This window comes from Dermatophagoides farinae, chromosome 7 (genome assembly GCF_024713945.1).
Source record: "Dermatophagoides farinae isolate YC_2012a chromosome 7, ASM2471394v1, whole genome shotgun sequence".
Taxonomy (NCBI): Eukaryota; Metazoa; Arthropoda; class Arachnida; order Sarcoptiformes; family Pyroglyphidae; genus Dermatophagoides; species Dermatophagoides farinae.
In genome coordinates this window covers 2,718,728-2,731,441 of record NC_134683.1, presented here as the reverse complement: position 1 = coordinate 2,731,441, position 12,714 = coordinate 2,718,728, and the positions used below count along the sequence as shown (strand labels likewise).

The 12,714-nt window shown below is 29.4% G+C and overlaps 5 protein-coding genes across 5 annotated transcripts; 1 reads left to right on the top strand and 4 right to left on the bottom strand.

The window, feature by feature from the left end:
- Window positions 1-306: 306 nt before the first annotated feature.
- Window positions 307-3,307, bottom strand: LOC124497313 (uncharacterized). The gene is made up of 5 exons (XM_047060965.2): window positions 3,212-3,307; window positions 2,586-2,880; window positions 1,747-1,911; window positions 994-1,642; window positions 307-926 (listed from the first exon to the last, which is right to left on the bottom strand). Exons 2-5 carry the CDS (start codon window positions 2,872-2,874, stop codon window positions 389-391), a joined length of 1,641 nt encoding a protein of 546 aa, XP_046916921.2. The 5' UTR covers window positions 2,875-2,880; window positions 3,212-3,307; the 3' UTR covers window positions 307-388.
- A 2,877-nt stretch (window positions 3,308-6,184) lies between these two features.
- LOC124497310 (uncharacterized) lies at window positions 6,185-7,475 on the bottom strand. The gene has a single exon (XM_047060961.2). The coding sequence runs from the start codon at window positions 7,473-7,475 to the stop codon at window positions 6,207-6,209; it is 1,269 nt and encodes a 422-aa protein (XP_046916917.1). The 3' UTR covers window positions 6,185-6,206.
- Window positions 6,194-9,153, bottom strand: LOC124497318 (uncharacterized). Its single transcript, XM_047060974.2, has 2 exons — window positions 8,883-9,153; window positions 6,194-8,818 (listed from the first exon to the last, which is right to left on the bottom strand). The coding sequence occupies exons 1-2, from the start codon at window positions 9,012-9,014 to the stop codon at window positions 7,931-7,933; spliced, it is 1,020 nt and encodes a 339-aa protein (XP_046916930.2). The 5' UTR covers window positions 9,015-9,153; the 3' UTR covers window positions 6,194-7,930.
- Window positions 9,057-10,790, bottom strand: Mettl14 (methyltransferase like 14). Its single transcript, XM_047060962.2, has 3 exons — window positions 10,556-10,790; window positions 10,255-10,476; window positions 9,057-10,187 (listed from the first exon to the last, which is right to left on the bottom strand). The coding sequence occupies exons 1-3, from the start codon at window positions 10,622-10,624 to the stop codon at window positions 9,228-9,230; spliced, it is 1,251 nt and encodes a 416-aa protein (XP_046916918.1). The 5' UTR covers window positions 10,625-10,790; the 3' UTR covers window positions 9,057-9,227.
- Window positions 10,791-10,915: 125 nt separating this feature from the next.
- LOC124497321 (G patch domain-containing protein 4) lies at window positions 10,916-11,551 on the top strand. The gene has a single exon (XM_047060977.2). The coding sequence runs from the start codon at window positions 10,916-10,918 to the stop codon at window positions 11,549-11,551; it is 636 nt and encodes a 211-aa protein (XP_046916933.1).
- Window positions 11,552-12,714: the final 1,163 nt, after the last annotated feature.

Sequence of the window (12,714 nt, the reverse complement as noted above, 5' to 3'; positions counted from 1 at the left end):
TTCATTTTGTTGTTGTTGTTGTTGTTGACGATGATTCTGTCGATTCCGAATGCACTATAGTCATCAGAATCATCGTCATTAATTATTATTATTATTATATATTGTTGGAAATTATCAACAACATAAATATCAAATTTTTGTTTCTGGCCAGCCTTCATTACAATAATGATGATGACGGTGATTTATTGAGTATCGAATTGAATGGAAAAAAAAGGAGAGAAAATCTTGTTTAAAATTATAGTGATAAAATTATCATTTACAGTTAGATGGAAAAAAGGAAATTCATAATTGGAAAACAACAGAAAATTTTCTATTTTGCATAGTTTTTTTTCAATATTTTCATTAATACTAAAATCTATAATACATTTGAATTGATCAATTGAATTTATCATTTTTTATTGGAATTTGTTGCATCAGCAGTAATCGTAACATTTATTGCTGGTGCTGGTGGTGGTGGGGGTGGTGGTGAAATTGAATCTTGATTTGTTATCGATTTATTATCACCATTTTGGTATGATAATGTCCGTTTATAAAGTTGTTGTTGTTGTTGTTGATCTATTGATGAACGTAAAATATTATTATTCATAATTGTTGGTGATAATTGTTTTGTAGAAAATGATGATTGTGATGAAAATGGATGATGATTTAAATGATGATTGAGATGATGATTATTTGGTGAAAAAGATAATGATGATGATGATGATGATGATGATGATGATGATGATAGTGTAGATGATTGACCATTATTGTTGTTGGTGGTGGGCGTATGTGCTGATGATAGTGGTGATGCCGTTGTTGTTGTGGTCATGAACAATGGTGGTATAGTGGCCGAAAATCTTGAACAAGCAGAATTATGATGTCCAGTTACAGCTGCCATAGCTGCAGCATTCAACATATTGTCCAAATTTGATGGACTAAATCCAGGCCTAAAAATGAAAAAAAAAAGAATAAAATAACAAAAAAACTTAAGAATCTATATATAGTTTTGCTTACTTTTCATTGGCAGTAGCATTAAAAGCACTAGCAAATAATGAACTTTGAATTGAATTAAATGTTGGAACTGAAAAATGTGGAGACATTGAAATTTCACGAAAAAATGGACTTCGATCAAATAATGAATGAACACCACCACCACCACCACCACCACCACCTTGATAGAATGGATGTTTAATCGATGAAATGAATGATGATGGACCAAAATCATTTATACCACTACTACTACTATTACTATTAGTACGATTATTATTAGTATTTGCAATCAATGAACTTATCGGAAAATTTGATTGTTTATGTTTGATTGGTAATGTATCATTATTATTTGTGGTATGATGATTTTCATTATTGGATTTAATTTTATTTCTTATCAATAAATGATGATGATCATCGGCTATTAATAATCGATCATGATCTTTTAAATCAATTGGATCTGGACTTGTACTAGGTGTTGATGTCATTTCAGCTGATGCTACATCTATATTGATGGTTGGTGATTGTGATCCCATATCAAGTAGATGATCATCATCATGATTGCCATTTGTTTCACGTTCTTTTCGAAGTCGTTCTGATTTACGCCATTTTGCTCGCCGATTCTGGAACCAAACCTGTACTCTTGCTTCGGTCAGATTAATTTTCATTGCCAAATCTATTATGTGAAGCAACAAAACAAAAAGAAAAAGAAAAAAAAAGAATTAAAAATCCTGACCAGAATCCTGAATATTGTCATTATCATCATCATCATCATCAAACCTTCTCTGGTAAACACATCTGGATAATGTGTTTGTGCGAAAGCTTTTTCAAGTTCTTCCAATTGTTGTACACTGAATGTTGTACGATTTCTTCGCTGTTTTCGACGAATAAATGCTTCATCCGGTCCATCACCATTGGAACCATATACCGAGTTGAATGATGAATCTGCAAAAAAATGATGATCATGACGAAAATCGATAAATAAATAAATAAAAAATAAAAACCAACATCATCATCAACATCATCATGATGGCAATGTGGAATATTTTTTTTTATTATTATTCAATGGAAAGAATGAAGAGAAAAAATTAAATTAAATTAAATTTTTTCCATTCTCTGCTGCTTTTTTTCCATCTCATAATAATAATAAGAATCAAAGAATGCACAATCATCAAGTGGATCAAATTTCAAAAAAAAAATCATTCATTTCGGAAAACATGATGCAATCAGCATCATTTCTGTTATCATCAATTTGTTTTTAAGCATCTTAAATTTCTTGTTTTTGATTTGTTTGTTTGTTGAACAAAAACTATTGTTATAAACTTTGCACTTGATTTGAGAAATTTTTTTTGTTGTTGTTGTTGTTGCAAACTATAGTAACCTGATATGTTCATATTTTCATTGTCATCATCAAAAGATTTTGCTGTCCTAGATGATGATGATGATGAGCTGATGGATTCATTGAAGTTTCAATTAAATTTTTTTTTTCACTACCCGTTTAATAGCATTAAGACAGGAAAATTCCCGTTAATTCATTTTTTGATGATGAAACGATTTTTTTTTTGTTACAAAATTTAATTATTACCATTCTTTCCCATTTTGAATTATTGTTTACTTACATTGTGATGTTGTGGCACCAGCAGCCGAATAAAGTGTCGATAATGTTGAAAGGCTTGTATTTGACATTGCAGCAGCAGCGGCTGCCGCAGCTGCCGCAGCTGCTGCTGCCGCCGCTGAAACAGATGATGTTGTTGTGATTGTTGATGAATGTTGTTGTTGTTGTTGTTGTTGGTGATGATTATGATGTTGATGATGATGATGTGTATGTGTTGGTCCAGTTGATACAGCCGTAGCAGTTCCTGTTGAACCAGTCGTAGTAAGTGTCGGTGGACAATGATAACAAAACATGCTTCTCTAATGATGGATCAGACAATGACAGATTACATTTCCTATTTGATGATTTTAACAAAATCTATCTATATTTGAAAATAAAAATCCAAAAAAAAAAAATTTCTGACATTTCCTAATTGCTCATATAGACAAATGTATTTCCTATAACCGGAAATTTATTGAAATATAAAATTGGTCAACAACAAAAAAAATCAGAAAAATTCAAATCAATCAAATATCCTTCTAATGGCTATTTCAATTCCGATTGAATTCTGATTCTGATTCTGAAATGAAAAAAAAAAATTCTACACACACAAAAAAATCATCTTTTTCATGATAAATTTCACATACATACCTATTTGCAATAACAACAAATTGGAAATAATAATTAATTATATATATATTGCACTAATCATAAGAACAGTTGCGATAAATGAATAACTTGAACGATTGAATTGATGAGAAGAAACAGACAAAATGAATCAGAGAAAAAAAAATTGAATCATCCAATGAACAATTGACAAACAATGATGATGATGATGACGACCGCAGAATCGAGAATTATTATGGCCAAATAGTTTGGTAACGATTCATTTTATATTTTATATAATAATAATCATGATGATGATGATAACACCGAAATTTTTTATTTTCTCTGATATCTGATAATAGTTCATTGTCATCGTCGCGCCTTTTTGTTTGTTTGGTTTGTTTCTGTCACATCATCTTGAATTCTTTGTCGTCTGTGATGCGTATAGGCATATTTAAAAAAAAAAATCGTATAGAATATTCTTCATTGTGTGTGTGTGTGTGTATTTGAGTTGTATAAGCATATATAGAAGAAGAAAAATATACTAGAGCAATTGATAGTGGCTATAGCCGATGGGTGGAGCCAATATTGATTTGTTTCAAATGTCTAGTTTCATAGTGAATGAAAATGAAATTTTTTTTTTCTTTCTAGGGTTGGCATAATTTGTGATATGCGTATTGAAATGGATGAACTAAATTGAAACCAAAATCAAATATAAGGCGGAGGCAACAACAACGAAAAAAAAAATCATTCATTGATAATATATGTGTGTGACAATATATATTATATATAAACGAAAATGGAGAAAAATTTGCCGGTACGAAATCCATCAATGTTTCAAACAACAGAATAAATGGTGAATGAATGAAGAATTATACATTTTGTAGATTGTGTCACAATGACAATTTCAATTCTTTGCAGTCTTGATAGTGATGCATTTTCATCTCTTTTTTTTTGGTCACTATAACCGCACAAAAAAATTGGCTAAAAACAATTTCCAATTGAATTTTGAGTGTTGAAATTTGATTTTTTTTTAGTGTTTATGACTTACCAAATTATACAATGAAAATTGATGCATGATAAAATGGCCACATAATGATGAAATGCAACGAAAAAAAACGAATAAAAAATTCGTCAAATGATCTAATTATTTATTTACTCTAAGGCTTATAATTTGACAAGTTATAAATTGAATTTACGATATACTTTCTCTCTCTCGTCTGACTGAAACAGAAGAATATATGGAATTAAATGAATAAATAAATAAATGAATGTTTAGTTGTTGGTACGGCACACATCCACACACACACACACAGAATCAAAAAGGAAAACCAATTTTCTCTATAGGCTGGCTTGTATAATGAAAATGTTCGCGAAAGTTCAGAATCGAAAATGAAGAAGAAAAAAAAATTCTCTTTCAATGAATTCCAAAAAGTCGAAATAAATGAATTGAATTTAGAATTTCGGAACAATTGGAATTATATTTGTGTGTGTGTTTGGGCACACACACACAATCATCATCATCATTGTTGTTGTTGTTGTTGAGACAATGTGTCATATGAAATAATAGAATCAAATAAATGAATGAACGAATAGAGAATATTAAATCAGCCACACAATTTTTTGTCGTTAAACCAAGAGAATCTTCAACCATCATCATCATCATCATCAGTTGGATGTGATTCAATAAATTTCATTTTTTTTTTGTTGTTACCCAAAATAAAATTTAAAAATTTGATTACAGATAAAAGTAAATGCAGTTATTACTTTGATTATACTCTCATTTGTTATTTTTCTTTTCTTTTTTGGTTCTTTTTCTTCTTCTGGGACTTCCGGTTTTTTTTTCATGATGACTATTTTATTTGAACATCAGAAACAAAATCGTTGAAACATGAATAAAATTTCAAATTTATGAATCGAAAGAAAATAAACATTAATTGTATATCGATGATCATCGTTCGATGTATATAATTGAATTATAAATATTCTTCAATCACTTTTTCACTAATCGCGGCTACGATCCAATGAGATTAAATTAGTTTGATAAATTTTTTTTTCTTTTTGGGCCATTCTTTTTTTAATATAACACCGTGAGATTCGTCACCAAATATAAATGCGATGAAAATGATAAGCACAATTTTTTTTTTTTGGTTGGTTGGTTGGTCGTTGTTCAAATTAAATGATGATGACGTTTCGTTTAACGAATATTTCATGATGCTTGATATTGAATTTCCCTTGAGAATTTTTCATTTTTTTTTTTCATTGAATGTGCGCAGGTTTTTTATCTCTCTCCCTCTCTCTCTCTCTCGATAACTGACTATTGAATGAAATTCGATTCGAAAATAAGAACTTAATTCGAAAACGGGACCAACTACTAACTTGGCCATCATGAATATATAGCATCATCATCATCATCATCACCATTATCCCCTCTACAGAGCGTATGCCAATTTGATTTAACTTGATTGGATGATAATTTATTTTTCGTTCTTTTTTTCTGTTTTTTTTTTGTTTTGTTTTTTGGTCAATTTTTTCCATTATCAATATATTGAATTGAATCAAGAATTGTGTGTGTGTGTGTGTGGTGTGATACGTTATTTTTATGAAATAATCATTCCGATATGTATTATATATATGCAATATATGTGCAATTAGAAATGTCAGTGAAAAAAAACAAACAGCTCTCATAATAATAAACCAAAAAAAAAAACGGTTGTGTGTCCCAACGGGCCATTATTGCCTTAGCCTGTGGCCCCAAAATACAAAAATGTCAGCAATCAGAATTTTTGTAAATTGTGATAAATTGTGTCTTGATCTTGGGGGTTTTGGGGAATGATCGAACCACCAATGCCAAAAAAAAACAGGAAAATAAATAAATGTATCGTTCATTTTTTTTGTTGTTTTGTTTCATTGAATCATCATCATCATTTTTATTATATAATCACACATACACACACACACATCATTCAAATGAACAACAAATTGAAAATAATAGGTTATTGTATCATTTGAAAATAGAAAAAATTGTTTTTTTTTCATATTAAAAAAATTTTGACTTTTGTATTGCACTTTTTTCCATACTACTTGATTGGCGAGATATTACTGGCACAGGTATTTTACCAATTTCCGATCGCATAGTGCCTATAGAACTGAATTTTGCACTTTTTTGAATTATGCTAGAATTTTTGTCCATTGATATTTTACTTTTAATCTGTTGTTGTTTTGTTTGCTTAACTGCTTTTGATGGTGAAGGTGGTGGTGGTGGTGGTGGTTTCTTTGCTACTTTTACTTTAAGAATTTCTCTAGATTTTTGTCGATGATGGCGACGTTGATTTATATTTATGAATAATAAAATAACCAATATTATCAACAACAATATTATAATGATGAATATAATACGAACAATTCTATTAAATGGTAATGAATCAATTTCACCATAACAATAAATAAATGATCGATAATCTTGTTTACTATAAGCAAATGATTGATTCGGTTTCAAATATGCTTGTTCAGAAAATGAATAAACATTATCTTTTCCGAGTAAATAAAATTGTTCATTGACAACAAAACCACCCTGTATATCCCAATCAACTGTTTGTAGGCCATAATTTTGACAAAAACCATATTGTATAACGATTTTATTATCCGATGTTAAACAAATATAAGTCCATAAATTTACAATATGAATTCTTTTTGTATTTCGAACACCAATAGTACCGTTGATTGAATCCTTATTAATCTGTATTGCTTTAGCTGTAATATCAAATCTAATATAACGAAATATATAATTACGATATGATTCCATTGTTCCAATTGATCGTTCATTTTCAATGCTATTATTTCTCATAAACCAAGTAATGACAATTATTTCATTTGTATCAATATGATAACCGATTCCATAATCAAATATTGGCACCAAACATAACCAATCGCCTTCATCATCCATAAATATTTGTACATCGGTAATTTTATCTTTGATATCTTGAAATCTTTTATAACTCCATAGGTATGGAAATTTAGCCGATGCCGGTGTAGGCAATACATTCAGATATAATTTACCATCTTTCATTGAATTAATGTCCATTTCGTAGACAAACCATTTTTTTGTTACCAAAATAATTTTCTCTCTAGTAACACCAACATTCAATATGTCAAATGTATCATCATGATCACTGGTATTTTTAATCGATTCACAAATTAAATCATGTACAGTGCATGTTGTTGAATCGATGGCAATGGTGATGATGATGATGATCATAGCCAACATTATCATTGTGATGAATTGATTTGAAACGCTTAATAAAAACATTTTCGATATAATCACCAATATTTGGTCGTGTTGGATTTTTTATTGGACAAATTTTTATAATTTAATTTAATGAATAATTAATTAGATTCTCGATTTCGATATTTTTCTATAGGCTACTGTGTTGTTGTTGTTTTTTTTTTGGTTTTGGATACATAATTATGAATGATGATGGAATTTTAAATGATGATGATTGTTGTTGTTGTTGCTTCGATGTAATTTGATTTGTTGGCAAATATCGGCTAGAAATTGTTTCAATTTTTTTCAAATTTTTCGAATCCATTCGAAATGATTGAATGGAATCATTTTTGCTTGGACAACTACTTGAAAATGCTGAACTTATTGGCAGATCTTGTTTTTGTTGTTGTTGTTGTGATTCTTTTGAAAATTTAGAAATTCTTTTCGATGATGATGGTTTTTGTTTGCATGATGATGATATTCTCTCATGATGTCGATGTTTATTTGGTGGTTTTAAGTGATTTTCCGTCCATTATAATCAAAAACATTATAAAAAACAACAACATTAATATGATGATTAAAATGGCAATAAGCCAGAAAAATGATTTCGTTGGATAAACTGGAACAGGAATTGAACATAGAAAAAATTCCTGTAATGATCGTTGTTTCACTGGAAATGGTGTAAATTGTCGATGGAAAATTTGTTCTTTAAATATCAATACACCTTTTGTTGTGACAATATGAAAAAATCCATCGGTAACAAAACCATTGATTATTGACCAATCAACATCAAAATGGCCATTATTTTCACAATTTTCATATGGTGAAAATTGTTTAAAATAAATTTTACTATCAGCATTGTCGAAATATTTACATACAGTTGAGAATCGTTTATTAATATAATAATCATCATTATCAGAATTTTTTGATATCGTATTTATCATATTGAATTTAATGCCTTCATTTGTTCGTACAACATATTGATAAGAATCAATATCAGTTGAAATGAATATTTCTGCATCATGTTTTTGTTGATGCCAACCATCCACAATTTCACCATTGTAAACATTATAATTGATACCAGAATTTGGAGCCAAAAATGGTGTTAAAAAACATAGCCAAATATCATTTTTATGATCGATAATAAAACGTACATCTTTGAATGTGGATTTCATGCTATCAAATTTCGAATCAAGCCATAGTTTTGGATATTTATCAGACATTAAAGTTGATTTTTGAAATAAATTAACAGTATTTGTTGTTGAATCATAAAAATTTGCCGATAAATCAAATACATGATAATCACTGGTTAATATTAAGATTTTTTTCTTTGTTACAATGATTGCTAAAATTTCAATATCTTTTTGTACAATTTGTTCACATTTTTCCTAAATAACAATCCGAATTAGAATTGAAAATTTTGACAATTTTTGTTTTACCAACAACACTTACATCTGGAATGATAATCGTTCCATAATTTATGGCCAAAAATGATACCATCGTTGTATTCGATTCAACGACAGCGATCAATTCAACAATGATGAGCGAAACCAATGTTAATCCTAATTTTAATAATGGAACCATTAAAACAACAACAACAACAAAAAAACGATGAAATGATATAAATTTTTGTGAAATATGAAACGCTATTCATTTATTGTACCAAAGATTTAATAAAATGTCAAACAATGAATTCAGATCGATTTGTTGTCATCAAAATAATAATCAAAAATCAATTTGTTGGTTAATAATAATAATAAATTAAATTTTTACACATGTCGTCATAATAGCTGCCATCTATTGGCGTTGAATTTTTCTAGGTACCGAATAATGTGAATTTGATCGTATGGATGAATTGGAATTTTTATTCACTTTTGGTGGTGGTGATTTTGGCCGCAATATTTCAATCCGTTCTGTACATCCGGTTAGATTTCCGTTTGAACCATCGAAATAACTATGATAAGTTTCAGCATTGAAATTACTATTGGTTAATGCTGGACCTATTGAAAGCCATCCAGGACGAATAATATCATCACGTCCAAATAAATTTAAACGACGTCTACCTAAACAAAAATGTTCAATAATATGATAAATTTCATCCGGTTTTTTCAAACTTCCATATTCAAATTCTTCGGTAATGATGAGATCGATATCAACATTAGCATGGATAAAATCACCATCTGTACTTCGTCTTACAGTTCCTTTAATACCCATAAGACAATGTTCTTTGGTACGTTGAAATATAGCTTTTGGTTCAAGATTTTTTGCATGTTTCTTTTTCTGGTCGATATTTGTTTTGATCCAACAAATATCTTCACAACGACGAAAACCCCATTTACGAAGACAAACACGTCCAAGATCTAGGCCATCAGATGAACCGCACCATAAAAATATAAATGATCGTGGTGCTGCAATATCTTCAATTTTAAGTTTACTAACATCATCCCATGACCAAAAATCAACATTAGTAACACCATTTGTTCTTTTGTATTCTTCTAATGGTGGATCAATAAGTATAACATCGAATTTTGCTTGCAATTCAATGAGATCAAACTTTCGTAGATCACATTTTAAATACATGGGTGGAGTGGCCGTTTTTTGAATAAGTTCATCTTTTAAACGAATCAATTCTTTAAGTTTAGGATATTCTTCGAATCGATCATTGAGTCCTACATCACGAATAAAATTTTGTGGCCGCTGACCAGTGTCAACAAAATGTTGACAATAATCATTGTGAGGATTGGCAGATTGAGTTCCCTATACAAAAAAAAAGAATAGCCAAAAAAGTTAAAACTAAATATGATTTTTTTTCTTTGAATATTACCTTTAGAAAGGTGCTAGAATCTGTATAGGTGATTTCTTCATCAGCTACATCGCCAAGTAAATCTGGACATAAATCATTATTGCTAGATTTATGATGGACTCGAGTTTTCGAATCACCAAGATCTTTTCGAACTGATGAACATTTTCTGCTCAATTGGAATGCTTTACGTTCATCATCGAAGCCAAGAACTTTAGGTAAATTATCGACATTCTTGAGGCCAAACTATGAAAATGTCAGAGGAATGAGAACGAGTTCCAAATTTTAAAAATATTAAGTTTTAAGTTATATATGTTGTCACAACCTGTTGGGCTAAAAGTTTTCGTCGACGTTTGGATTTCTCCTTGATTTGATTTAATAAAGGTGATGCCATTATTGTCAAATATTTGTTGTTTTTCGAATATTGGGTGACATTTTTTTGCTTTTTAAACGAGAAGGTAAAAAATAAAACCGAAAAAAATAATGAAAATAAAATAAAAACTTCAATTAATTAACAAGAAATAGAAAACATCCTAGCCGTTGTAAACAAAGAACCTGACAGCAATCCACTAGGATATTTCGACAGCTCTAGTTCAGAATTGTAGAAATCGATTTTGACACGTGCATTTTTCCATTGGATACATTGTGTTCATTTCATTTTGTGTGAAAATTCTTTACGATCAAAATGGATTTTGCCAAACGACAAATGAAGAATATGGGCTGGAGCGAAGGTAAAGGATTAGGTGCTGAAGAGAATGGTATCGTCAAACCTATTGTTCCAAATATTCAAATGGATACTCGTGGCCTCGGATTCAGCATAGCCGATTCGCTACAGATCAAAAACCAATGGTGGGCAGAAGCTTATAATGTGGCTAGTAAAGGTTTAAAACCTGAATATAAAATCACATCAGTTGGAGTGATTGTTAAAACAAAATCCGGCTTAAATGGTGATGAAAATCTTGAAGAAAAAAATGAAATTTATAATCAACATTTCGTAAGCGGTGGAACGATATTGAACAAAATTCATGATGATAATAATGAACAAATCAAAGATGAAAAATGTAACAAGAAAAAAAGAAAAAAGAAACAATGTAAAGAAATCGACGATAAAGAGATGGAAATGCAAAAACATGAAATGATAATGATTGATGAAAAGAAAAAATGTAAATATTCTAAACAATCATCATTAGATTTTAATGTGATATACGCCAAAAATGATAATATAACCTGTCATAAAGCTGCACGTTTGGGTATTAAAATGTCCGGAAAAATGAAACGATTACAGGAACAGGAATCAAAATTTTCATTATCCAAAATATGATGATTATATATAAGATTTGGATAATAATCGATCTCATCATCATTATGAATACAATCACTGTGTTCAATGATAGATGGAGCCATAGGTTCCATGATTTTATTTCATCAATATATATTTAAATTTTTTTAATAATTTTTTTGACGATCGATGATAATTTTTTTTTGTTGGAAAAATTTTTTAATTTATTCTTTTAAAATAAAAACAATAAATTGATTATATGTCAATGATATGGATCCATGTATTTTATAAAAAAAATGTTTACATCAAATGGTAAATTGCCGTCTCTTAGGAAACGTCATCTGTATCCGTGTTTAAACAATTTTTTTTGCTTGTTTGTTTGATAAACATTTTTATTTCATCCATTTATGATTTAGTGTGTTGCCCCGATTACTAACGATTTTTTTTTATTTGATACAAACAACACGTATTCATAATTTGCATACAACATGAATAGACACGATCATCACCTATATATATATATATATATATGATCACCATTTGTAAATGATGTTTGATCAATATCGATTGATTAATATCGATATTGTTTTTGATTGATTTTTCTAATGATCTGTTGCTTGATCATCATCAATGATTTTATGTTTTTTCAATATTTTTCAATTTCATTTTTAATCGATTTTATTCAATCAATCGATTCTTGATTCATGAATCCTAATCAAAATCATATCTATTCACAATGATGGTCTTTTTTTTAATGGCATGGAATTTTTTGATTCATTTCTATGGAATAGTGGGAAAAAAAATCAACGAATGAGACATCGACATACGGATATAGAGTACGTGTGTGTGTGTGTGTGTGTATGTATTGTAAAGAATGGCGACAAATCACCATGGCTACCAACTATGAATTGACAAAATGCAAACAACTTTCATCAACTTTTCTTTTTCTTTTTTTTCATTTCAATGGATGAATGAAAAAGTGGTAGGGGACATTTCTCTCATTTATTTGAAAGAAAAAAAAAGAAAGAAATCGATTTGGTCCATTTTGGAACATTATTATTATTATTATTCTCGTTGTCATTGTTATCGTTATTGTTGTTATTTACCATCATCATCGTCGCCATAAATGTTGTTTGTCTTTCATTTTTTTTTTGCTCGGTATCCATAGCAGTAGTGTGATACAAATAAAGTTGCCGAAAACCAAA